The sequence below is a fragment of the Chroicocephalus ridibundus genome, chromosome 10, assembly GCF_963924245.1.
Source record: "Chroicocephalus ridibundus chromosome 10, bChrRid1.1, whole genome shotgun sequence".
Taxonomy (NCBI): Eukaryota; Metazoa; Chordata; class Aves; order Charadriiformes; family Laridae; genus Chroicocephalus; species Chroicocephalus ridibundus.
This window is the reverse complement of record NC_086293.1, coordinates 10,726,940-10,754,297: the sequence shown is the minus strand read 5'-3', so window position 1 is coordinate 10,754,297 and position 27,358 is coordinate 10,726,940. Positions and strand designations below refer to the sequence as shown.

Here is a 27,358-nt window from a genome sequence, read left to right as displayed (position 1 = left end):
CTGGAGCGGCTTATACCCTTTCTTAAATCACAGGCCGGCAAATCAGTGACAGACTCCGAGTACTTGAGCTTGTCCTTAAGCTGCTCAGAGCCGCAGTTGTTTTCTGTAAACCTGAGATAACTCATTTCTTAAATGGAGGCAGAAGAGGGGGTAGAGAGAGAGATTCACTTACAAAATTAATACCCAGAATTTTTAATGTAAGCATGCAGACTCAGTTGGAAGCAGAACATGGAAAAGATTCAGAGGGCACTGATAGGAAAAAGAAATACAACAGGAGTTTCTCGTGTTTGGAAAGGGAGCGCAGGGGAAAGAAAAGGGAAGAGGAGGATTTCAAATGCTTGACATAATTAGCATTGCAACCTGGATACTGAGGTAGGGTTGTATTTTGTAAATAGTGAGAAAGGTTAGTACCAGGAATGGGCAAGAAGTATTTGAGCAATAGGGTGAGGCTGACATAGGCACAAATATTTTGGCATAGTTTGACCCCGAAAAATGTAAGTTGGATAAGGTAAGCTGAGTGAACCATGATTAATGGGTGGTTGTGGAATAGCCTCCCTATTAAGCAGCACACCAAAAACCCCTGTGTGTCTTAAGATAGCGCTTGATTTGATACATTTCTGCCTTATTTAAAAGTAAGAGAAAAGGTTTTCTGCCACTGTTGACTGGACGTAAGAACCTGCTGGGATATTCAGTCTAATGTGCTAATGTGTTAACTCCTCCGCTCTGTTTGCAGTGAGGAGAATACACCGCTGGATTTGGATGATCATGGTGGCAGAACATTTCTTAGAGTTTTGTTGCATTTGACAATGCATGATTATCCTCCTCTGGTGTCTGGAGCGCTTCAGCTACTCTTCCGGCACTTTAGTCAGAGACAAGAAGTCCTTCAAGCTTTTAAGCAGGTATGTGTGTATTGAGAGCGTTATTCCTCCTCTGAATGTATACAGGCAGCTAAAAACAATCCTTTTGTGCAACTAATGGATTGCATTCATATAAGGTTCAACTGCTTGTTACCAGCCAAGATGTTGACAACTACAAGCAGATAAAACAAGATTTGGACCAGCTGAGGTCTATTGTGGAGAAATCGGAGCTTTGGGTGTACAAAGGCCAGGGCCCTGATGAGACTATGGATGGAGTGCAAGGTGAAAACGAACACAAGAAAAAAGAGGTAATTAGGTTCTGTTTGCACAGATTAATGTATTAACCTTTTATGAAAATGTAACTGTTTCCGGAACTGTGACTAAAAAAACCCAAGCATCTTTCCAGCACGCTGCACAGCCTGGTGAGGCTGTCTGAATTGCTTTGGGACTAAGGCAAGAGTAAGGGCAGAATTTGAGCTAGTTGATGCCAGTTAGTCTCAGGGGGAAACTGCTCAGAATTAGCACCCACTAATGTGGTGTCTTTAGGCTCTAACAGAGCAGGTGGTTTGGGTTTGTGCTGGCTCCTGAGTTGTGTCCTTTCACCACTGACAGATTGCATGTTTTTCACGTGGTCACAAGTACCTCGGATAATATAAGGGCAGAGCTGTGAACTGTGTTCAGGTCATGCGTTTTGAATCATGGCACTATTATTAAATGGCAGGAGAGAACAGTGCTTAAGAAACCTGGTAAATGTTGGTGCTTTATCTGTACCTGATAATACTGGACTTTCCTGGCACACACATCTGGCTTACAACTAATTAAACACCTTTTGTCTCAGTATAATTTGCAATCAAATAGAAAAGAGCAGATGAGGGAATGCAAGGAGTATTCCCTGGGTTATGAACGTTTATTGTTGGAAGTAAATAGAAGTAATTTACTCATTGCTTTCCTAGGGTGTAGCTCTGTGAGGTATCTCTTGATTTCTATGCAATGACAGTTTAATAATCACAGAGAGGGAGAGAAAGTAAGAAGCTTTTTTGGGAGAGACTTGATTACAGACATAATGTGACAAGCAAAGGAAAGCACAGGAGGTTGCTGTCTCTAAAATCATCCCACCGTCACCTTATTTTATGATACAGAGGTCAATGTGACCTGACAGCATAATTATATGTGTTTTTCTGAGACTGTCAGAAAATCGAAGGATGACACTCCTTTCCAGGAAGAGAGCATGCACTATCCCAGAATAGTAATTTCAGCCTTCATGAACACAGTACTACACGCTACTAATAAATTGTCTGATTTTATCCGCAGGAAGGTCACAGCAAGTCCCAAAAGCCTGAAAGTACTAGCAGCTACAACTACCGTGTAGTAAAGGAGGTAAAATTTTGCTTCTTGATAGTTAAATGGAAGTGTAAATGAGTAACGCAGCTGTGGAGAGCTGCAGTCAGATGGAGACACCCAGGAAAGTCTGAGTCACTCTTCCATTGTGGAAACTATTTGCTGAGTAATAACATATCCCAACTTGAATGAGAAGCCAGGAGTATAATAAGCACGACATGTGTATTCTTTCCTTAAGAATGGATTAGTGAGAAACGCGACATTTTGCTGCTGTTTCAATGGCAACACAATATTTTTATTGTAAAAGGCTACGAAGGAAGTAAGCAAGTGGAGAAGCTATTTAATTTGCTGTGTCCTGAGGACTATGCACTCAAACCCACTGTGCTGTTGAAATTTAATTTAAAAAATGCCATTCAAAGAGCCTGCGTTGGCGCTGGTGTGGTGGTAGCTAATGGGCTTTCTGTGGCACTGTGCTGCAGAGCCCGACGCGGGGCTCCCTTGACACGGCTGAGTTCTGTGGGACCAGCTCCAGTCAGAGATGCAATGGATGGTGCTCAGGGCAGTAAACCACCAGACGTGATAACACTGTTGCTGCACTGCTTTTCTTGCCTATGCCGAGTGGCACAAGGCTGTCCTGGCTGATGCATCCCCGAGGTGGTGGCTGCCACCATCGCTGCCTCTCTGGGTTCCAGCTCAGTCCCTTTGCACCTTTACTGATGTTGCAGGAGCCACCAGGCCTTAGCCTGGTCTTACCTCCTCGCCTTGAGTCCATAAAACCTCATTTTGCTGCCTAGAGCCGCTCTGGTCCGTGCAGATGCGTTGTGGCTGCTCTCTGGGAGCCACCTGGCATGTTCTGAAATAAACCTCAGAATTTCAGCTCTAAAGTAAGTGTCTTCTCCAGATCCTGCTGCGGCTCAGCAAGCTGTGTGTTCAGGAAGGCGCCTCTGTCAGGAAAAGCCGGAAACAGCAGCAGCGACTTCTGAGGAACATGGGAGCTCATGCAGTTGTGCTGGAGCTGCTGCAGATCCCTTACGAAAAGGTTGGGTTTCTGTATGGCTGTCATCTTGCTTCTTGACATGTTGATGGGCTTTTAATACCTCTTCTGAACCTTCCTGAACCTTCCACCTTTATATTGGGTTCAAAGAGACTATTTTAACTATTCACAATTCAAAAATAGAATCTTTGAATATATGGTGTTGTGCACTACGTCCTGAAGAAATGCTTGTCCATCATAGCTCAGAGTAAGACCAAGGCTCATCTCATAGCTTGTCATGGGAGGTGTGTGCTGCCTTGAAGTTAAGCTGTGCTGGTGGAAGCAAGACCCTCATTCTTGCTACGAGATAGCTGTGTGACAGCCATCCTGGGAACGCTAAGGGAAACGAGGGTGCCTGGTTCCCCATGGAGTTTATCAGCAGGTCTGCCCAGTAGTTAGACACAGACACCCCCAGCTGTAGAGTCCCAAACTCCCTCTTAGAAATGAATAAATATCAGCTGACTCTCCAGGCGAGGACTGCTGGTCAGAACTAGCCACGTGATGTCAGCGGCACAGTCTGAAGCCCACTCTGGCTGGGTTGCTGTACAGTTTGAGCTTGCGCAGCACGGCATTGTGCTGATGGAGCACACCCTCAGCTCATCGCGGTGGCTGCCCATTAGTCATGGGTGAGAGGTACTTATCATTGCATAGGTGAGGGAGCTCTTCACATTTTCCCTGTCACTCTGCTGTCTTTGGTTCCAAACTAAAGGTTTCTGAAAACCAGTAATTCTAGACAGTAGCTTTGATTAATGTCAAGCTAAGTCTCATGCTGTCTCGCTTCATATTTTGCAAAAAAATTGGCAGCAAAAACACCCTCCCAGCAACTCTTGTCACCTTTCTGTCCCAGGCAGATGAAAACATATTGGACAGGCAGTGTGGAAGATGTTTCACCCTTGGAAATATATGAAACTCCTTAAAAATATAAGCAGGCACTGTTTTTCCAAACTGCATTTTATACCATCAGTGGACTGGTAATCCGCACTGATGTCAGAGGAAAGGCACCAATTCCTGAGCTGTACTTGGAAGCACGCAAGTAGTGTGCAGATTCCAGTAAATATAAATTGGGCTTAACTGTTGCAATAATAACTTTCCATCTCTTCTTTGCCATGAACTACCTATCTGTCGCAGCTGAAATGCGTTTCAGTGGAACATGGCAATTTTCCTGTGCAGCCCCAAGGTGATGATGTGTGGTTTGGCCAATGTACTGGTATGTTCAGAAGTGTAAAAGTGACTAAAGCACGTTGCTGGCAGGCTTGGCCATGGAATATGCAATTTTAGAGAATAAACTACTGTAATTTCTATTATGGTCTTTATTTTTGATGATCTTTAGAACTGCGAAGCAGGCCAAACGCATCTCTAATGTCTGTGAGCTGGGTGGAGGTTTGTTTTTCTTTGGAGTGTGAGAGAGACGTGACAGTTCCCTTGCAGAGAGGGAGCTGTGGCTCATCCAGTACTCACCTGAAAGTGAACCTTCAGATTCTTTTTAACCCCATCTTATGTGTCGTGCAACCACAGGCTGAAGACACGAGGATGCAGGAGATAATGAAGCTTGCACACGAGTTTTTACAGAACTTCTGTGCTGGGAACCAACAGAACCAGGCATTGCTGCACAAGCACATAAACCTGTTCCTTAACCCAGGGGTAAGAATAACCTTGTGCCATGATTTATATTTTCTAGCAAGAAAAGATAGTCCTCGGTGATCCCTCTGGGCCTGTTCTGTTGCAAGACTGATTGAAGGGGTCACATTTTGTTTCCATTCTAAAGCCTCAAAAGTTGGCAAGATCTGTTTGTTTAGGAGCATTTCAGCATAGAAAGTTCAAGAGGCTGAAGTGGACTGAAAAATAGGCTTAGATACGAGCTGTTGTGTTGAAAGGTTAGGTCCTTAGAAATGTTCTTTTCAGTCCTGCACCCTGCAGGAGTGTTGACTTTATCCTGACCTCTGTGTGGGTTTGGCGATTTGTTTATTTTCTAATTGTCTGTCTCTCTTTCCCCCCCTCCATTAGATTCTGGAAGCGGTAACAATGCAACACATTTTCATGAACAACTTCCAGCTTTGCAGTGAGATTAATGAACGCGTTGTTCAACACTTTGTCCACTGTATAGAAACACATGGCAGAAATGTTCAGTACATAAAGTTCCTGCAGACAATTGTCAAGGCGGAAGGAAAATTCATTAAGAAATGCCAAGATATGGTAATGGCTGAGGTGAGAGCTGCAGAGATTTGCAAGGTCTGAACAGAAGTTTTCACATACCATTTGGTGCAAATGACAAATTGATCCTCTCGCTTCTGGGACTGCCAAGAAGCTGACAGTTAGCTCTCACAATGCAAAAAGAGCATACAGCTACCAGAAAGCATAGGCTTTTTTGTGACCAAAAGCTTTCTGAGCTCTTCACCCATAGGTATAATGAGTGGTCAGTTATTAATGATACTTGGGCATTACTTTCCAGGCTTCTACACAGCACCATCTAGGTGGGCATACAAAACAAGGGTGCCCTCCTCTAGCAACGTTGGCTAGAAGAGAAATAGTTTAATTTCAAGATCACTAATGCAGAAGGAAAATTCTACCATGATAGTATTTTGATGGGAATTTCTTATCTTACCAAGATGTACATACTCAGCTGTTTAAGTGCTGAAGTATGAGGGTCTTCAGAAATTTAGGTGTGGAAATTGGGGCGTCAGGATAGAAGGAAGAGGTAAGAGAAGGGTGAATAAATCCCTTTAAGTTGGATAGGTCAGTGAATCCCTTTAAGTTGGATAAGTTGGTCATGATCTGTTTGACAGCATTTTGCATGCCTGGCAGGATTTTTATCGGCCTCTTCAGCAGGGGGAGCCCGAGGATCAGATTTGTCAAGCTGTGGCTTTTGTATATCAATCTTACCAGATTGATCAAAGGTCTTCCATATTTTGTCGTTCAGTTCAAAAAATGGTTTCGTGAGCTTCTCATCACAGAGTTGAGTTTGTGGGATGCTCCACGGAGGTCAGCAGCTGCTGGGAAAAGGGAGCTGCCTTGGGGGTTGCCTTCCGCGTTTTCTCTGGCTGTTTGCCCCAAAGCTTGCGGGAGGACACCCTCGGACCCTCCAGCTGCCTGCTCAGAACTGCCCAGCCCGGCGCAGGTCTCCGTTTACTCCTACTCCTTCCCGTCACGGAGTTACAGGAGGTCTGAGCTGCTCCGAAAATCTGGCCAGCTGAGTCTCAAACGTGCAGCTAATAAAAATCTTCAGTGTGCAACTTAACTGTCGCTGGCTAGCCTTGGAAAATTGATGATGTTTGTTCAGAAGGGTGGAATTACTGAGCCCTGCAGTCCTCCCATCCGGCGTGCCCCTGGGGCGTTGCTCTGAACAAAACGGCATGTCTGCAGCTTGCTGTATTAAGAAGTCAGCTGAGGCAATATACGTGAAATAAAAAAGCACAATGGAAAGTCACAAGCTTCTTGGCACAACTTCTGTTCTGTTGGGCTGACTTTGAAGTTCTTCAGCAGTTCAGAAGTGGTAAATTCTTTAGGAGAAAATGTCGTACTCGAGCCCTGCATCCCATGAAGGGAGCGCAGGAGGAATGCCCAGCTGACTTGGTGGGCTGCACTCGTTTTAAGCGTCTAAAGAATAACTAATCAGGATTTTGCACTGTAACAGTTGGCCCACAGATTAGAGGAGCATGCTGCGGGGAGATGCACAGGCTTTGATCTGCTGATGGAATATCTTTCTTTCTCGGTAGCTGGTGAATGCGGGAGAAGACGTCCTAGTGTTTTACAATGACAGAGCCTCCTTCCAGACTTTGGTGCAAATGATGAGATCCGAGAGGGATCGGATGGATGAAAACAGCCCACTGATGTACCACATCCACTTAGTAGAACTTCTTGCTGTCTGCACGGAAGGCAAAAATGTCTACACAGAAATAAAATGCAACTCCCTTCTTCCTCTGGATGACATTGTCAGGGTAGTAACCCACGAGGATTGCATACCGGAGGTGAGGGCCGTTTGGAGGCACTGACCTAGATGTATTTGAAATGTGCTGGCTTTGGGTGGGAGAGATGTCATATTACAGATCATTCCCAGTCTGGCCTGGGAAAGGTGGCGGGTGCAGGTGGACGGTGAGATGTGAGCTGGGAAACTGGATTCCTTCCCTGCTGCTGCTAATCGGCAACCCCAGAGAATCTGGATAGTTAAGTTAAATCCTTCTATACTCATTTCCTTGCCCTTAAAATGGGGATGTGATGCTGTACTTGCTTGTTTTATAGGGTTCTTGAGGCAGAGAGGTTTATGGAGTAGGCTGCTAACCTTGAACAGATGGTTCTGCAGAACTGGAAATGATTATTATGCTGACGTTTCGTCTACAGTGATCCTGGTGTTTTTTATTGGATGATGTCTTGCTATTCATGGCATTAAATTTCACCAGTGCTTAAATAAAAGGAAGAAGTAGAATTACAAATGATTTATATAGCGGTTTTAATGTGGCATTATATTCATTTGTAATACCATTCAGGTTTTTATTTTTTAATGGTAATTTTTTTTCCTCTGCTTTTAGGTCAAAATTGCGTACATCAACTTCTTGAATCACTGCTATGTGGACACAGAAGTAGAAATGAAAGAGATTTACACCAGTAATCATATGTGGAAGCTATTTGAGAACTTCCTGGTTGACATCTGTCGGGTAATGGTTTCTGTATCTAGGAACTGAATTAAAAAGCTCAAATGAACCTATTTAGTACAGAGCAGTAAGAATAGGACACAACAGTGCATCAAGGCAATAAGTACCCTGAATACTGTGTTCCTTCAAATTTGTATGTGCCTTCTTTTCCTTATGCCTGTGGATTTCATTAGTCATATTCCATGGAACACATTAATATTTTCCTCTTAAAAAGAAAAAAAAACCCCACAAACAACAAACCTCAGAAAAGCCCCACACCCTGCTCTTTTGTCTGATGCCTTTTTCTCTTCTGCCACCTGGCTTGCTTATTCTGGCCAGGATAGTGAGCTCCTTCCCGAGCAATAGTCAACGGTTTTTGGCAGGTCAGGACAAATTTTTTCCAAGCTTGGCATTTGTTTGGCCATATGGCTTTTTGCCTGGGATTCCAAGTATTTCCCCATACGAAAGCATTACACTTCAGTCCTCCCTACCCTACTACTTTCTTTCCTCTAAGGCACTCTGTTTTTTTTCCCTCCCCCCTAAACGTGCTGAATGCCAGCACCTTGAACAGTAATGGTGTTGGGCTTCTGCTTTTGTGTATGCTGGAAATCCAGAGATCCAAGCGTCATAAATATCATTGTGGCAGGGAATTGCTGGGACTGGAACAGTGCGAAATGAAGAATTCCAGTCTGGAACACTTATTCATCTACCTTGGTTGAGCTGCTTCTGACTTAAGAACGAATTGTCTTGCAGGCTTGTAACAACACCAGCGACAGAAAGCATGCTGACTCCATATTGGAGAAGTACGTTACAGAAATAGTGATGAGTATCGTCACCACTTTCTTCAGTTCCCCATTCTCTGATCAGAGCACTACTTTGCAGGTAGGAAAATGCAGCAAGACAGAAAAGTGAAAAGATGCTGCAAATGCAATTATGTTCATTCCACTTTCGTTCCATTTACCAGTTAAAAAGCAACACATGTGTTTAATGGGGGAGCAGATATGTATTCTTTGGGAGCAGGATGTTTCTTTTCTTGTAGAAGTGGAAAGATTTATAGCCCACAGTACAAATGTTTTCGTAGAGGGGCTGAAGTCTCACATTGCTTCATCAGTAGATTCAACTCCATGCTCTCACCGAGATCACACAGGTCATTTGGAGAGAGTTTCTACGTGTCGTTATCAGGTTCCTGGTGAGAGAATCACACTGCAAGTAGGGAAATGAAGGATTTTTTTGTATGTTTTGTATTCCAGTTGCATCTAAGGGCTCTGGTTGTCCTCTTTGCAGCCTTAGATCAGAGTACACTTGAGCAAGATGGTTTGGGCAGGTTTAGGAGAGCAAACAAGCAATTTTGCTCAGCGATAGTTTGTCATGCCAGCTGTGCAGCAGTGGTAAAGCAGTAGCACGGCAGCAGGTTCTCCAGAGTGCTGTGATAAAGGGAGATAAAGCTTTGGTGGCAGGCTTTCCAGACAGGAGGAGAGGGTGTTGCATTACAGAGGGTACAAAGGTGATTGTTTAAACAAAGCATGTTTTTTATAGGAAGACTCTAATTTCCTTAAAAAAAAAATAAAATATATATATATATATGTATTTCCAAAAGCTCTAGTGTGTTTCATTAAGCTGAGTAATTTTTGTTGTGTTCAAAAGTTGGGGAAACATGGAGAGAGGCTTGGAACGTTTGTGAAGTGACAGAAGGTAGAGATTTCCACTGCAGAACAGCAGTGTCAGGACATTGCCCTAATATTTGTATTGCAGCAGAAAGATAACATCATTCCTGTATTCATAAATAACGTTTTGGGAGGAGTGTGGGTGGAGTGGTCAGGTGCCTGGCAGGTCTGTCAGAAGTTTGGGTATGGTAGTTGTTGAAACTTGATGCAGCCTCAGCATGCCAGAGGCAGTTGTTCACTTGTAATTGAAGGCAACTGGCAGCAGGTTAGGAGTCATCTGGTTCTCAAAAGTGGCCAATTTGACATGTCAATCCCTTGTCAAAGGATTTATGCTAACCCTTTGGGTCATGGTGTGCTGCCTGGGTGCCTGCAGGGCTCCAGGGAGGTATACATAAAACTGCTGACGGTAAAGACTTCTACTGCTCAACATGAGCAGTGATGTTCCTGCTTTTCCCTTGTTTACCACCCGTATCTCTCATGTTGCCAGTCTGTCCCCCTGCAGTCAGGACATGGATTCGACCAGCGGCCAGTCTGATCTACCAACTGTTGAGCATTCTACACAGCCCTGCTTCTCACAGGCTTAGACAGCCCTCCTTATTCTGACCTAAGGCAGGGCAGGGGACAGGGGAGGCAAGGGGACAGTCGCACTGAAACCAAGAGCTGTGTTTGGGATTGGCTCAAACGCTCTTAAACTGCCAAACTGTGGGCATTGCCTGGGAGAGCACAGGGAGCCACAACAGCTGTGTTTGGGCTGAGCAGCTTCATTGGGGCTCTGGCTTCACTCCCGCAAGTCTGAGCAGTCCAGCGGTTGATTTGCTCCTCATGTGGCTTTAAACTGTCAGCCCCTATTGCGGTATCAGCTTCCCTGAGAGTTTGTCAAAACTTCGTCAGAAGACAATGAGAGATGGAGATCGTTCGCCTTGTCCCCCAGGGCTCTGCCCTTCTCCTCTCCTCCCTGTCATGCTTTTAATTGTCATCTCTGAGTGTACAGTATTTGAATACACTTCCTTACCGTCATATTTTAGCGATCTGTTAATTTCATCTGTCAGCAGCTTTTCTTTAGTTTCTCAATCTCTCCTTCTGTCTGGCAGGAGGAATTAACTTATTTCACCTCTCTTTTACCATCTCTGTTGGTATTTCTGTCTTATCCTGGATTCATCTTTTCTCTACATCTCTAAGTTAAGATCTTTGTTTCTCTCCCTTTTTCTGCCTGTCAAGGCTCTTGCCCGTAGCCTGGGACTCGCCCACCTGAGGAGTAGAGCCCGTTGGACCACCTGGCTGTGGATGCCCCTCCTCCGGGTGGGATTTTTCCCACCCATCCAAGATGCTGCAGGGCAGTCTGCAGCCACTGTGATCTGGTGCCGCTGTCTCCGCAGGCGAGGGACCGTTGCCACTCTCCTCTGCGTTGCCTTTGGACGCAGTCACTCCCCGTCCTTTCTGCTGCACCTTGTCATCTCGCTTTTTCCCATGCGAGCCTCTTCTTGTCTCATGCTCTTTCGTGTTATGGCTTGTTCGATTTAAATTGTACCTCCTTTGAGTCAGGACCGGCCTTGCTTGTTCAAGGAACACCTTGTACGTCTGTCATGCACTTCAAATAATATGAAATTAGGAGAACATAAATATGTCTTTTCAAAGAACAGCTGTCCAAAACTTTTCCTCTTTAGCAAGTACTGTTTAGCCTGTTCCCCTCCTAAGGGTGCTGCTGCCCAAGGCTTTCCTTCGCGAGTGTGGTTGGAGGCATGCGGAACACGGAGTAAATTTCTTATTTGATTTATTGACCTAATTTAAGCAAATGAAACATCTTTGAAGCTTTTTAAGACAGAAAAGTCTTTAAACATGAACTGAAAAGAATACGTGGGTGGCTTAAATCCAGAACTGCCGGTATTTTCAATGCCCTTGGAGAATACTACTGTCTGCCATGTTTTTGGTGTTTGGCTTATTTCTAGAAAGGATAATAGGTATTTGCCTCTTAGTAATTTTTGGTTCTTGAATTTTGATTCTCCTTTTGTACATTTCACAATGGTGTTATTTGATGCATTTGATCTAATAGATTTAATTATCTAATAGATTTGGCTTTTTCATCTAACTCCACTTTTTTCTTACAAACAGGCATTAATCTTGACCAGAATAAAAGAGGTATTTTTTTCACTGGTTCCTAAGTCTTGTGGGCTTTGCACTGTGGTGTAGTTCACTTAGCTGATAGAAACATTACTTAGCTAGTAGGCACGGGGACACGGCGTATTCCCTCTCAATGTAGGTTCATTTGAAATATTTAAAATACTTTTTCCTCTAATGGTAAAATAAATGAATTGTTCCACTAAGTAATTACCGTACAAAACGAAACAGGGAGTTTTGGTCCATATCGTTGGGATGTTGCAAAGATGGACGAACAGAGCTCGTGTGTGTGTGTTGGAGCACCTCACCTATCTATAGTGGAAGATCACCTTGCGAAACACAGGGCTAAACCCCACACCTTAATTTTGGCAGATCCATAGCAACTGTAGTGTTTACCACTAACTACTACCTGTGTTCGAAGTAACAAACGCACAGCTGGTTTCTTCAGTAAATTAGATACCAGTTAATAATACCTGAAATGATGAGTTTTCAACTCTGGGGCCATGCTGTTGTTTAGCCAAGAGCAAAGTCCCATTTACCTGTGGACTATTGAGTCAGCCACTGGTCACCGCTAAAGGAAGAATCTCTGTATGCCAGGTTTGCTGATAACTCTGATTAAACAGATGAAGATGACTGCTTATTTCCTTTGCTTAGTCAGGCTTCAATTACTTGAGGCTTTATGCTTTAGAAGCTGTCTATTTAATGTTTCCCTTCCAGCTTTCATTCCCACCCTTTCCATTCAGTTGCTGATTGTGTGGTAGATACGCTGTCTTCAACGTGAAGTTGCCTAACAAGTGGATGCAGACCAGTTAGAAGTGACTGGTGTGCAGAGAGTCTTGTCTGAAGCTGGTAACCAGTATTACCTCAGGGTGATGCTGATCCACCTCAATATGGTGTGATGAGTCTGATTTTCTTTTCTTTAACCGTGTGTTCTAGACTCGCCAACCTGTGTTTGTGCAGTTGCTGCAAGGCGTGTTCAGAGTGTACCACTGCAACTGGTTAATGCCCAGCCAAAAGGCGTCAGTGGAAAGCTGCATTCGGGTCCTCTCAGATGTAGGTAAGAAATGGACGTAATCAGAACTAACTGCTGCAGATGTGGTCATCCAGTGTTTGCTGCTTACATGTCATCCTTCCAAAAAGAAACTGCAGTTTAGTTCCCTCCAGTTGCACTTGCAGATAACTCGGAGCCAAGGCACAGCACAAAGCCAGAGTTCCGTTGATGTATTGTCATGGTTGAGCAATAGGTGGTGTCACTGGAACCTGAAGTGCTTTCTCCATTTAACCTCAAAACTCTCTGCAGTCCTGTTGATCTGCAGCAGGGAAGTAGTTCTGTGCCGCTCCTCCCAGTAATTTTCTCTGCTTTTAGTAGCAAGAAGAGTAATTTGTCCTGGGTAGGAGACCAAATTCTGTTGGATAGGTGCATGGGTGTGTTAGCACGAGATGTTGGGAGTGCGTGTGTAAGGACTTTGAAGACAATAAACAGCTCTGAGGTGTGAAAGTCTTTAATCATAATGCTCCAGAGGGGTCTGACCCGTTACATCTATGATTACACAGGGACTGAGTATCACGTTGTTTGAAGTTCACACAAAGGAGATTGTAGAAGGAATTGCAAGTAGAGCTTGTCTTGTTCTTGCGTTGGTTGTAATACACGGGCTGAAGGAGTCAGTTCTCACTAACTTTTGCTTGTTGCAGCAAAAAGCCGCGCGATTGCAATTCCTGTAGACTTGGACAGTCAGGTCAACAATCTCTTCCTGAAATCTCATAACATCGTACAGAAGACTGCAATGAACTGGCGAATGACTGCAAGGAATGCTGCCCGAAGAGATTCGGTGCTCGCTGCCTCCAGGGATTATCGAAACATAATTGAAAGATTACAGGTGATTACGCAGCACCCCTTCCTCCTTTGATAAGCACTTGCATGCCTACACAAAAGGAGGAATTTATACTAAGTAGAAAAACATTTTGGGATGAATTAATTAGTCAAAATGCCACATGGTAATCAAGTTAGCTGATGCTGAATACAATAATACAGTAGTACTGTATATAAAATCAAATGTAAACCATTGTATCAAGACAGGTAACTGAATGTGCACAGCTAATGGGTATAGAAGTACTCATCCTAGGAGACGCAGATATTTGAAGCTAGTGGTACTTGAAGTATTCTTGTTTCACCACTAGTAATATTTCTTTGATGAGACAGGACTTCTTCATCATCACAGCCTTCCACATTCCTCCAGTGCTTTGCTCCTTGTACTCCAAAACTCTCCGTACAATGAAAGGTGCCACAGCCCTGCCTGGAAGACTGAAATAAACAGATGCATCGGTTCCTTGTGAACCAGTTGCAGCCACAGACATTCCCTGAAACAAAGTGTGTGCATTCCCATACAGCTTTTGCTAAAAAGACTATTTAAACATACCGCTTTGTGTTAGAAATAGGGATTGATGTGTTATAGCTCTATTTTATGTTCAGATGTACAGACAGTTCAATAAGGCCTTTCTTATACCAAATGAATTTCATCGTTTTCAATGATGCTTTTAACCTTTGAAGATTCATTCTCTGGCCAAAAGCTTTTTCTGGCAAACAGTTACAAATAACTTTATGACAACTTACATAATGTAAAAACGCTGCCCAGCCCAGCTTGTCCCTCTCTATCTGCTCCTGTCTATTTGTCCATTTCAGTTTGATTAAACTTCCTCTCTGGCTTCAGAGGTTCTCAGTATTTTCGGCTTGTTTAAGTATTAGGGTAAATGTGGTTTCATTTTAAGGTAGCTACAGCTTTCCAAACTTTGAAAAGGGGAAGAAATTGTTTTGGGGTTTTTTTGCATAATTTTAACAGTAGTACTTTTTATTGTCAGCTCATGTAAGCATAAAGAACCAGATTGTTATCACAGAGTTTCAGTGCAGCTCTGAATCTGCATGTTTTTCTTTCCCCTATATGAACAAGAGCACCTACAAAGATGGGGAGGGGAACTAAGTAATCTGGGGGACTGCTGAAAATCAGGGCTTTCCTTTTAAAGACAACTATTAAACGATAAAACTGAAAGTCTTACCTGACCAGACTCTGAGGTCTTTGATCTAGTTTATCCAGGCAGGACAGACCTAATTCTCCTGTCCCTCTTTTGCAGTTTGTAAAATTAATTTGCTTACATATTTAGATGTATGTGATGTTTGTTTAAAATCTTGATGTGATTATATTCTAGGACATAGTGTCAGCTTTAGAGGATCGCCTACGTCCTCTTGTCCAGGCAGAGTTATCAGTTCTGGTAGACGTGCTCCACAGGCCCGAGCTGCTCTTCCCAGAGAACACAGATGCAAGGAGGAAATGTGAAAGTGGAGGTTTCATTTGCAAGTAAGTTGTCCTGAAGTCCGGATTGTTGGGAGGGTTTCTGTTACGTTTTGCTGTTTCCCAGTTTTCCCATGCCCTGTGGAATGGTGCCCTCTTGCCCAGCTTTATGTAAAGTGGAGTTTTTCATGATACGATAAATGCAATTTGTCCTTGGCGGGGGGAAGCTCTTGGGGATGGGGAAAGACTGCTTGACATGCTTTCACAGCTAAAGCTTAACAATCGCTGGCTGTGCTGCAGGACAGAAGTGTCATAAGCAGTAGTATAAACAAGCAAGAAATTATGGGCTAGTCCCTGTTATTGTGTCCCTGCCTTCAGCCCTAGTCTTGATCTTGTAGCACCTAGTGCTGGGTAAGAGTCGGTTGTCATCGTGTGCATCACCCAACGCAGATGCCTCCCAAATTTGGAGGGAAGGAAAAGGAAAGATTACAAGGTCATTTTGAGTGCAATTCAGAGCAGAATCTGGCTTCTCAGATTGCCTCCTGGAGTGGGGGGGTTATATAGAGAGTTAATGGAAGTTAGGTACCAGAGTAACAAACAACTGCTGGGTAGGATGGATTCCTAATTGCCATATCCAGGATCCTCAGTACGGTTTGTTTTTTTTTGTTTTGGTTTTTTTTGGTGTTTTTTTTTTTTTTTTTACAAAGTGGAATAGTTTTCTTTCTTACTGTTAAGTGTTTGTTCTGGAGAACCAGCAAGTCGTAAATTATGCCAGTAGTCAGAGGGTTTTATCTGGCTTTCCTCCTGCTCCGGGGATGCAGTTCCCTTCACAGCTTCACTGAAGCCCCCTGGTACCTGGTTCAATGTTGCTCTTGAGAGAATGTTCCCAAGAATGTTGTATAATGGCATGGTAATAAAACTTGTGTGCAACTTAATCCAATTAAGATAGATAGCCACGTATATCTTATCCCATTTTTAGAATATTAGTACTAAAATGAGCTGTGATTGATTGGTTATTTTCAGATTAATAAAGCATACTAAACAGCTGCTGGAGGAGAATGAGGAGAAACTGTGTATTAAAGTATTACAGACGCTCAGGGAAATGATGACCAAAGACAGAGGCTATGGAGAAAAGGTAACGTAATTTACAGTTCACCATTCTGTGTTAAACACTATCTTTATTATTCAGTAAAGGAAAATAAAATTCTCGCTCTTTCAAACTGTTTTGTATGTGTAAGCACTTCTGTACTGGATCAGGAACAAAACATTTTTAGTCAACTAATAACTTCAAATACAATTTGAAAGGTAAGCTTGTTTCTGTTGCTTTTCTTCTTTAGACTTGCAAGTTTAAGTCTAATTCCTGCGGTTGCGGGCACTGTAAAAATATCTAATGTTGTTACTCCTTTATGAAGGATATAACCTCTTTATTTGCTTTCTGGGTCTAGGTGATCCTTCATCAGGTCACATAACCTTGCAACAAGAGGATATTTTGTAGTTTAATTTTAATTTATATGCATCCGGGTTGTCATCTTGTTGTGAATTACAGATGGAAACTGTACACCCACCAATGTTTGGGGTTTTTTTTCTTTCCCTTTCCTACATACAACTCCTTTGTCTTGCTGAGAAGAACGTTTTTCTGTAGGTACAGACTTATTCCCTATTTGCATCAGAAGAGGGTGCATATGCCCATATGTCTAGACGTTCCTACAGTCAGTCTCAAAATACTTGTCTAAGGTATCTCCATGCATTTTTAAGCAACCTAGGTTATTACCGCGCCTCACAGTACATGTACAGAGGAGTATACCCTCCCAGTGAATGTGCTCATGAGTAATTGAGAGTTGCCAGTCGGGACTGGGGGAAGCAGTGGTGTGGAAGAATGCCTGATGCAACTGGGAGTCCGTGCCCGGGAGCAGATGGTGTTTCATATCCAATTCTCACTTGCAGTAGGGTTTGAAGATGTTGCATAGTGCTAGATTCCCAGCACAAAAAGGCAAAAGCTTTAGAGGTAAGACAGTTTCATAATCAAAATAATAATTGTTTATCACTGTATCCATAGCTGCAGCCTCGAGGGAGGGAAATGCTCTATGGGCAGAGGCACTTGTAGCAGCATCGCTGGGCTGACTGGCCAGCTGGGATGTTGGACGTGGTCCCTTTCTTTGGCTAGCCTGGCTGGAAATGAGGAGGACACGGGAGCAGAACATAGTGCTCGTTGCCAGTCCAGCAAGAGGCAGGTGCTCGCTGCCCGGAGCATGGGGACCTGGAGGAGGGGAGAGCAGATGGAGCGAGGAGGCCAAGTGCATGTGGGTGTGCACGTGCAGGCGTGTGGGCTGTTGCTGAGCTCGCAGCAGCGCTGGGAGTGAGTGGGAGACTCCTAGGAAAATGCCCGGAGGGTAGGGATGGCCAGTGCTGTCCTCCCTGCCCTGCCAGGGAACGCTCTTCCCATGTGCTGCTGCTGCCTCTTGGCTGTCAGAGGTCCAGCCCGCTGCCCGGCCACTGCTGCTGCTTTGCTCTAGAGCTGCAGTCCCACCCAGGGATTTTTTTTTTTTTTCCACTTTCTGGTAGCAGTATTTTTTAATAAACTCATTGACTTCGGAGGAATGCCCTAATCAAGTACAAGAAAGCAGCATAACATAGAATGATTTAGGTTGGAAGGGACGTTAAAGCCCACCCAGTGCCACCCCCTGCCCTGGGCAGGGACACCTCCCACCAGCCCAGGCTGCTCCAAGCCCTGTCCAACCTGGCCTTGAACCCCTCCAGGGATGGGGCAGCCACAGCTTCTCTGGGCAACCTGGGCCAGGGGCTCACCACCCTCACAGAGAATTTCTTCCTCAGACCTCATCTAAACCTCCCCTCTTCCAGTTTGAAGCCATTACCCCTCGTCCTATCACTACACGCCCTTGTAAAAACGTGGGATGAGAAGGGGAGCAGGGTAGGTAGGAAAGGGCAGCAACTGCAGGTTTCAACCCACTTTCGACACATTGTCCTTTTCTGCTGAAGTGGCGGTAGCTTGTGCTGGGTCATAACAGCACAAGATAAAGCCCTGTGGAGGCCTCTGTCCTCTCCTCAAGTCCCTTTGCGAAGACATCTGCAACACAGTACAAGTCTGACCTGGAAGGGGACTGGTTGTAGCCTGCAGAAGGTAGTCTGCTTCTGCAAAAGGGAATTGGGCTGGATGATCCTCTTTGGCAGGCTGATAGTTCCTGTTGCCCAAAGCTGGGGATGTAAAAGATTCGGTGTAATCATAGATTTGTTTTTACACTTTAGCACATCAGTGTATATTCTCCTGTTAAAAACAGCCAAGAGAAATTGTCCAAGGTCACCTTAAGTAATAGAAAGGTTGGGTGATACATACTATATATACTATATACCAACAAAATACAAATTAAAGCTTTGAGGTTTTTTTTTTTTCTTTTAAATGCAGTAAGCCACTTGGAGATTTTTCTAAATGGAAATTCATTTACAGCAGTCACTTAGACTTTATTTGGCCAAGTCAGGTGCAGCAGTAGTTCTAGAAGATGCAGTTAACATAACTTGTACCATTCAGACCATGGAGAAGCCCACAAGATTCTAAAAATTTTCAAAGCGTAGAAAATGCATTAATTTCTGAAACAGTCAATCAGTTACATAATTCAAGATAAGAATATGCTTGCCTGCAAAGTGGATTTCCGAATATGAAGCAGCAGCTGATTGCTTACAGATAGACTGATAGTAGTAGTAGAACAGCTTTTACTGTCTGGCTGTGAGAAGTGCAATCGTATTTATTCTCCCTTGTGACTCATATAACTGTATTTAGTCACTACTTAAAAGGCAATACCTTTTGTTTTTAAAATCATCCTGGAGTGTTTGAAGAAAAAAAGGAACAAAAACTAAGTTATGCACCCATTCCAAATACTTGAGTCCCTACATAGATGAAGGCAGCAAAAGTTATTCTTGTGACCAGCATATTGATCGCGCAAGCGATATTGCTTGTAGGTCAGATGTTCGCAGAACTGACAGCAGTCACTTCGAAGTAGTGTTCAGCAGCAGAGTGCCATGGAAGTTTTGGCATCGCGTGTGATTTTTTTTTTTTTTTTTTTGCTGTAATACCATGTGGTGCTCCCTGGAACAATCTGATTTATAAAAAGATTGTACTCCACCTCTCACATTTAATCTCCCAGCACAAATAATAAAAATGCCGCACCCTCCTGGCCCATGCGCTTGTCCCTTTTGTAGGTGGGAAACGTAATGAGAATGCGGCGTTGTCCGCTCCCATTAGCGAAGGGCTTCGTTAAACAGCTGGGGTTCCTCTGCAGCATGCAAAACCCGTGGTGAGAACACAGATGTACAGAAGCTTGTGGGAAGGCTCAAAGCTTTACATATTGCTAAAGACTCCTCATCTTGGCACGCGCTCGGGCTCGCTCAGTGATGGGTAGCATACTGTGGTGTATTTAATAGGCAGAAAACTGTACTCCATTGACAGTGTAGGCTAGACCCAAGTTTTTTACTTTGCTGAAACATGTCATTCATGCACATCTTCCTGGGTGCCTACCAGATGATAAGCCTCAATTGTGCAGGACTTACATTTTAAAACTCCCATTTCCCTTCCCAAACTGGAAATCCAGCCTCTGCACTCCTCCTGCTGCTTACAGCTCACGCTGGTGACGGCTCTCATGCCCAAGGGTGAAGTTCTTGGATCTCAGTCAGCCAGCCCGCGTGGTTTGTCACTTGGCAGAGGAACAAAGCCAGGGCGCATCCTGCCTCCGAAGCTGCCTGGCACAGCGCTTCCAGCAGTGTCAGTCCCTAACCCACCACATCCTGGGAGATTGCAAACGTTCCTCATGCTGACTGTAAAATACTATGTTGGATTGCAGCATTAAAGTGTTAAATGATTTATAAGATCCTAACATGAAATTTATCTGTATTTTCTCTTACTAACGCTTGCTTTCAATTCTTCCCCTTGTTCTTTCTTTTCTGGCAGATTACCATTGAATTGGATAATGCTGAGGTTTTAATTTTATTTATTTTCTACAGTGTTGTTTCTATGGTGTTTGTTTTATGAGTAGCCCTGTGATCTGTCCTGTTGTCTCCTCAGCACTGAGCTTTCCGATCTGTATGCCTGTCTGAGTGAAGTAGTTGAGTTTTCAGTCTGCCATGTGTCTGCACTGGGAATAGTTGCCATAACTAATTCCAAATGTCATTACTTGGAGTATTAGTCTGAATGCAGGCAGAACTTCTAGCTGTCTGCAGTCATCTGGGGCCTTACTAGATCCCACGAAGTTCAGGAACAGATCTGAGAACTTTTGGGGCATCAACTGCCACAAGCACCATTAGGGTGGTGGCATGTAGGCCTTGGCCATGATGACCAAACATTGGTGAACAGGCTCTTTCAGCAAAACTAAATGCGGAGGTTTGGTGGTGGTCACACAAGTTGGAAGAACCTGCCAAAAGCCAGGTGGAGGAGACCCCGAATGAAGTGTCTCCACTTATTGGCTGGTGAGAGCCATTACTCGTGTCCCGCTGGGCCTGCCCAGGGCTGGCTCCTCCAGCAGACACCCGGCTTTACCGAGGAAGGTGACAGTCACGCAACCCATCAAAGCATCTTGCGTCCTTCCTGTTGCTTTTTGGTCGGGTTTGGTGTATAAAGCCACGTAAAACGTTCGGATGTGTTGTGAAAGCCATGTGGTGTAACCCTGTGAAAATGACTGACTTCTGAAGCTATTTCTGTGTGAAAAGCTTCCTACCATCAAAAACGTGCCTTCAGTTGGCAGTGCAGCAGCCTGGGCTGCGTTCGTGCTGTATGTAGCTGCTTTACAGGCGGAAAAGCCATATTTGAGCATAGAACTTTCAGTTTAACTGAAATTAAGCTTTCTAAGGACTTTTAAAAGCAGCGTGTCTGGTTGGGGCAGCGGCGTGTGGGGTGGAGGGAGGGAGCTGAGCTGTCTCTGCTGCTGCTACTTCCTCATCCAGCTCAAAAAAACCCACGTGTGGGCGCTAAATTTGAGATTCTTTTTGCATAAATGTATAATACTGAGAAAGTGATTGACTGGCACCTTATTTTACTGAAATACCAGGAAAAAAAGAAATATTTTCCTCTCTGTGCTTTGTTTCCTGCATTCTCTCCGAAGCCAACCTTTTATTTGGAACAAAATTTAACCGCTTAAAATGCTTAAAATGTTACTGCTCTTTATTCAATAGAGCAGATAATGAAATATGCCATAAATTGCTTTCTGTGGAACTTGTTGATTTTGACGTTGATCAGCTGAATTCACCTGGGTGAACTTCATTCTGAGAACCAAATAATATTTGGGGACCTTTGCTGTTGAAATGGATTTTAAAATCCAAACTCTTTGTCACAAAAGTAGACAGAAAAAGTGTACACATCACCCAGGATTGGCTTGGAGGGTCTTTTCTATTCAGCAGGGCCTTTAGGGGAGGGAAGGAGCAGAGTTCCTTGCAAGAACAAATGGGAGTGGTGGCTTTTTGGGTTTGTGTTTCTCCTGGTCTGTGGTTGGGATGCTCGGGGCCCTGCTGTGCTGGAGGTCAGTGCTTCACCGTCACCCCGACGTGCGCTGGGTCCCCTCTCCAGGCTGGAGCAGAAGGTCCAGCTGGGGTCTGAGATGCTTTTCCTAAGAAAAATTTCACGACTCTCCCATCGCTGGTTTCAAGTTCAACAAAAAGCTCTTTATTAGAAAATCTCCATCTGGGATTATTAGGAGTTTTCGTTCTTCTGTTTGTCGGTGGAAGTTTTCTCCTCTTAGCGTGTGCACAGGATGGCTGATGGGTGGGATGCACAGAGAGAGTGGGAGCCTGATTTTGGGCTAAAGGATGGCATTTCTTGTGGCACGAGTCCATTTACTGCTCTGCCGTCTCCTCTGAGCTGTGCTGGCATGGGCTATCTCAGGTGCGCTCCAAGTGTCACACCAAACTTTTAGTATTATACAGCTACGGAGGTGCTGTAGTGTCTAACCTCTGGTGTAATTATTTTCTCCTTTTTTTTATAAACCAAGATATTTTTCCCCCCTTACCTGGTACGCACCAGCAGCGCGCTCTGTTTTTGAAAAGTTAATCTGTAACATGTGAAGGCTTCTGTCAGGCGCGAGACCCTTTAGATTGTGTGGTGCTCCAGCTTCCCAGAATAGCACACATACATATAATTTTATCTTGGAGAAACTTCAGACAGAAACTTGAATTGCCTAATTACAAATTAAGTCGTAATACGAAACTCTCTTCCCCTGTAGTTTCTGGCCTGCAGTGTGCTGTCTTTGCCTGCAATAAATCAGCCAGAGCGTGCGGAGCAATTTGGGATTTGGTCTGGAGGCTGCAAAGGAGGAGCTTTATTGCTCCTCGATGGAGTAACTGCATGGAGAGAGCAGGTGTGTTTGTACCCACCGGCAGCGAGCGCTGGCTGCTTTTAGAAAGGGATTCGGTCTGAGCTTGAGCCACTGACAAGTCTCAAAGGAAATCCTGGGGTTTCCTTTTCCCCCCCCTCCCCCTCCCCTTGTCAACCCTGGAAACTGTAAACACTTAGGGCAAAGAATACAGAAATCTCCATTATTAGTAAAATTATTAACTTCCTTTTCTGTTGAACTATGCACAGCTTAATTTTTCTGTTCAGCTGAAGTGCTCCCTAGTCCCTCAGGGTAAAACTCTTATAAAGTAACTATTTTACGACATGATTTCATAGTCTTTATGTGGCTGTATATATAGGTTGATTTATGTATCTTAGTTGCTTACTGCAATGTAATTTCATAAGTGATGGGTCCAAATAATAAAAGTTGCTAAAAATGCCAGGACATCCATGCATTTGTTACTGAAAGTCGTGCTAGAAAATTGGCGCTCTGGTCCCCCTTAACGTTTTTGTGAGTGAAGCAAGGGAGTGCCTTTGTAACTGGGTGAATAATGCTGGAATTCACCTCGATGGTAGGAAATCCCCCGCAGAACAGGAAGGACGGTGAGCGCTGCAGATGCCCCTGGGGCTGCTGGAGCATCTGCAGCGCTGGAGAAGTGGCGTGGAAATGAAGGAAGGGGTAGCAAGGTTTAATGCCTAGTTCACGAGCTTTCTGTTCAGGGGTTTATCTGGAATTCCCTTTTTGTTGGAAGTGAGGGACAGGAAGGAACTGGAGTTTTCCGAGGAGAGGCAGTGTAGCGTGGTTTTTTTCAGCATCTATTACTATAGTCTGAGGACCATGATCTGGTCTGGCAGAAATAAGGTGATAGCATCTCTTTGTACATGCTTTTTGAACTCTGCAGCATCCGCTGTTGTGGCGGGATTCGTGTAAAAGGCTTTCTTTTTCTGGGGACAGAAATTAGGATACACTAAGAATGAGAGTTGTCTTGCAATATTTCCAAAACATTCAGGTTCCTGTAAACTTGTAAAAGTGCACAGACCTTTGGGATAGGGGCTGTGCAAGACCGGTATTAAAATAAAGAGCTTAAAAGGTATCTTGATAGAAGGATGAAAAGCATGATTTGTTTGATAGGAAACCAAAGCCTTCAGAAACTAAACCACTTTTGTGCCCTCCTTGCAGCATGACTGCTGAGCGTTGTCCTGCTCTGGAGCTGTGTGCTCAGAGCTTCTCCGGGTCTGCTGCGGGCGCTCCTTGTTCTCCGGCTCCACAGGCTCTCCCGGAGCATCGGGCAGGCGAGAGGAGCTGAGGAGCTAATCAGGGTGGTCTTAGCAGGGTCTCTGCGCAGGCTTCTCGCATAATAAAGGCGGCAGAAAACGCCAAGGCACCGGCACATTGTCTATTAAAGTTTTTGGGTCGAGTCTCTCCTGATCGAGTCCGTACTGGGCTGGAACTGCTGCAGCCCTGCTCTTGATGGAGCTGGTGACTCTGCTGGGCTCTTGGAGAAAGAGGTTCAGGACAGGTGTAAATTTTTCTCAAGTGTTATCAAGTGTGAATCTTTACACAACAGTGATAACTCAGCCCCAGTTGTAATTAGACACAACAGCTTAATTTACTTTTAATTCAATCCTCAACCCACTAAAAAGTCCAGGCATGATACGGATGCAGATTTTGCGGTGTTTCTCGACTGGCGCTGAGACGGTGAGCTCCTCCGTGGGTTCCCTGTGGTCCAGGACAGCTCAGGCAGCACATCTCCCTCCCACCGAGGCATTTCTGTTCGCAACGCCACGTTCCCATCCGTTCTCCTGGGGCTGGACAGGCGCTTGGGGACAGCGTGGCCCAGTTTCCACCTGCAGTGTGAGTCTTGGGCACTAAACCTCAGACGTCCTAGAGAAACACATTAATGTTTTATGGACTGAAAAGGAGCGAAGTGTTAGCGCTGACCTGCAGGTGGCATGCTCAGGATGCTGAATGTGGATGGGAGATGTCCTACTTATTTTTCTTTTTTTTTTTTTTTTCCCCTCCCTTTCCCCCCCTCGCAGCCACATTGCAGCGAGCGGCTCCGCTGGGCACCTGCCAACATTCAAGCAGCAGTTACATAAGAACAGCTTTTTTTCCTGGAATTTAGACCCGCTGCTGATGTGTGACCTTCAGCGGTAATTGCCAATAAACGCGGTGGAGATGTTTACAGTCGCTGCAGGCTGTGCCAGGGCTGCTGGCCCCTGAGCCCGTGCCAGTAGCCACCATGCCTGTGGGGCTGCCGACGCTCCCCATGAGCACCCTTCCTGTCCCGTTGGATCTGCATTTTATTTTTCAGGGTGAAAAGGGGGTGTTCTGGTGCTCCCCGCTTCCCAGGGCTGGGGCAGGGGCCAGCAAAACACCAAAATGACCAAATCCAGCAAAACTCTATAAGCACCCTTGTAATTATTTAGCCTTTTTTAGGATTTGCAGTTAAAAAGCTGAATTAAGTAAAACCCCCGGTGTTTTTTTTGTTGTTGGGGTTTTTCTATTTTTACTCAGTAATGACACTTCTTTATGCAGCTGATAAAACGGTATCCAGCAAAATACACCTGCAGACCTACTCAGTATAGTTTTGGGGTTTTTTTTTCTTCACCTCTTCACTTTGGTCTTGAGGTTTCAAGTAGGTGAAAAGGGAACTGAAAATCCTGGTTCAAAGGGGTTGACTGAATTAACCTTCTCAGTGCTCTTTATCAATGATAAACTAAAACTACAGCGGCTGAGTAAGGTGCAAGATATGTGCTATTTTATGCATCTTCTGACTGGAGTTGGAAAATGCATTAACCTCTTAAGTGCTGGAGCGATGCACTTACAAATCATTTTCCTTGTAGAGCGAGCTTACTCCACAGTCATTTCTCTTGTGTATTTTGCACTTAGACAGTGCTTCACTTGTTATGTCTCAGGCAGAGGAAATGCAGGCTCTCATAAATTTTTGTGGGCTGCCTTATATTTTTTTTTCCCTTCAGAAATCCTGCAATCTTTGGACCGTTTTTATTGCACGAACTGGAATTGGTGAGCTCTTTGGGAAAGGAAGCTGGAACATTTCTTATAGTTATTTGTAACCCAAAAGAAAAAAATTCACACTATCTTACTAGTTAATGAAGACTGCTAATGTAAAATGTGTAGTGAAGAGAGTTCTTTCTATATTCAGTTATTATAAAAGACCTGCAAGATTGAGGATTTAAAGATAAGCAAGTGATTGCACTCCCATTGAACATCAGTGGCATATCGGAGACCGAGGTCTCTACTCCAGGAAAGCCCCAGCCCAAGTAAAACATGCTTTCTCAACAGAAAACTCTGGAAAATGAGAGAAGGCGCTCCCGTAGGCAGATCTTGGTGACCTTTCAGTGCAGGCACTATCAGCCCTTACGCCAAATTTCCCACCTCATTGTCTGGCAGCGCGCAAAGTCTCTGCAAACTCACTGAGATAAGGTGGGGGGGAGGAAACACCATTTAGCCACGTCCCGGCTCTGGCCGTGCACCGCAGCGGTGAGGCCAGGGGCTGGAGGCGTGTGGCTGCTGCATCACCCGCTGGCACGAGCTGGGGGGCTGCCTCTGCCCCCGGGAATCCCACGGGTCCTCTGGGAGGGCTGTGCGGCTCGGAGGAGCCCCTGCCAGGACAAGGAGCTGCTCCACCTCTCCGCTGCCTCCTAATTTATGAAGGTGTGAGATCCTCCATCGCTAAAAGTACACTGCTCGGCAGCTTTTTGGTAAACTGTAACGTGGGAAGTTTGTCAAAGCAGTTCAGCGCTTTTGGTTCCCAGTTATTCCCCTCTTCTCTGAAACTTATCCATAGCAAGTCAAATGTGTGTTTGACAAACCACCTACATATCATCTGCAGAGGCTAGAAATTTCCGAAATATCCAAATTTTTTCTCGGTTCTGCAAGGTAACAGTGTTGGCCTTAAAAAGGAGACTTGGCAAGCAGGTAATCTGCGTGGAGTTTCCTGGTATTATTGTAGAGTTATGAAGGACAGCAACATAATTTGTGTTCTAGTCTGTTGTCATGAAGCAGACGAGGTGGTGCTTTTGCTGTGTGTCTTTCAAGTAGGACCTGTATTTCTGAGAGAAAAGAGGAGCAAATCAGAAAAGGGAGGGAAAAGTGGAAAAGGGACTTCCAGGACTGTATGAGCCAGCCAGTCCCACTGGAACGCCAGCTGACTGGGGAGATAGTAATGCAAGAGCTGAGGCAGAGGGGAATGGTTTCAGAATAATGTGTGTCTGAGATCTTCACTGTAGTTCGTTGCATCTAGGTATACACCCTAGCTATCAAAAGCTTTGTGTGATCCTTGGCTGACTGACTCTGTAGTTGTGTTTTTTCCCCTTTTCATTTCCTCCTCTGTGCCAAATCTCTCCCCTCCCCACCCCGATAATTAGATGCCATATGCATGGAGTTGGGTTGGTTCCTGAATTCACAGATTTCAGGACCAGAAGGGACCGCTCGGTAATTTAACCCAACTTCCTGCGCAGGGCATCCCGCTTCTCACCATTGCTTCTCTCCTGAGCCAAATCAACTGAGTTTGGATAAGCTTCTTCAAAACTCTCGGTGTTGATCTTGAAGACCTCCTGGGACAGGTATCAGCTTACTATTGCCTTGCACCAGCCAGTCACCTTCATATCCGATATAGGTACTGACTGGCAAATGACCTAAAGGAGATGTGTGGTGGTTTGGAAAATGGCATCAGCCTGTGGAAGTTGCCCAAGCTGAGGTTTGTCACCTCTCAGTCCAGTAAACTCAGAGATGGCCTGAAGTGGAGGAGGTTTTTGCTTGTGAGTGTGCTGGCTTGTCTGTTATTTTGTCAAAATTCCAAAGGTTGGTGAGGCTGAAGAGAAAAGGATGAGGTTTTCGAAAGTGTTCCTGTGTGTGCTCACACAAACGTGCAGGGGTTTCTGAGAAGATTTTTTCCCACCCATTTGTGACATTACAATAGGAGATGTTTTCCACCCTGTTTTGCTGAAGCCATTCTCTGGAGCAGACCCCAGTCTATGTGGACTGGAATCTCCACCTACCTTTTAAATGCATTTCAAGCCTTTTCAACGCTCAGTGTTCTGGGTGTTTACTACATAGTTGAGTATAAAAAAAAAAAAAAAATTAAAAAA

The 27,358-nt window shown here is 44.6% G+C and overlaps 1 protein-coding gene across 14 annotated transcripts in view; it reads left to right on the top strand.

The window, feature by feature from the left end:
* Window positions 1-27,358, top strand: part of ITPR1 (inositol 1,4,5-trisphosphate receptor type 1) — a 182,521-nt gene that overhangs the window by 80,866 nt on the left and 74,297 nt on the right. For 9 of the 14 annotated variants that reach the window (XM_063348471.1, XM_063348468.1, XM_063348473.1 and 6 more), the window contains 14 exons: window positions 734-899; window positions 995-1,165; window positions 2,169-2,234; window positions 3,097-3,234; window positions 4,744-4,869; window positions 5,233-5,433; window positions 6,942-7,193; window positions 7,752-7,877; window positions 8,607-8,735; window positions 12,569-12,689; window positions 13,325-13,509; window positions 14,834-14,982; window positions 15,940-16,051; window positions 19,874-19,900. In XM_063348471.1, the coding sequence (XP_063204541.1) occupies window positions 734-899; window positions 995-1,165; window positions 2,169-2,234; window positions 3,097-3,234; window positions 4,744-4,869; window positions 5,233-5,433; window positions 6,942-7,193; window positions 7,752-7,877; window positions 8,607-8,735; window positions 12,569-12,689; window positions 13,325-13,509; window positions 14,834-14,982; window positions 15,940-16,051; window positions 19,874-19,900 (1,969 nt within the window). The remainder of the gene's footprint in view (window positions 1-733; window positions 900-994; window positions 1,166-2,168; window positions 2,235-3,096; window positions 3,235-4,743; window positions 4,870-5,232; window positions 5,434-6,941; window positions 7,194-7,751; window positions 7,878-8,606; window positions 8,736-12,568; window positions 12,690-13,324; window positions 13,510-14,833; window positions 14,983-15,939; window positions 16,052-19,873; window positions 19,901-27,358) is intronic. The other 5 variants (XM_063348474.1, XM_063348466.1, XM_063348465.1 and 2 more) reach the window with 1 other exon arrangement.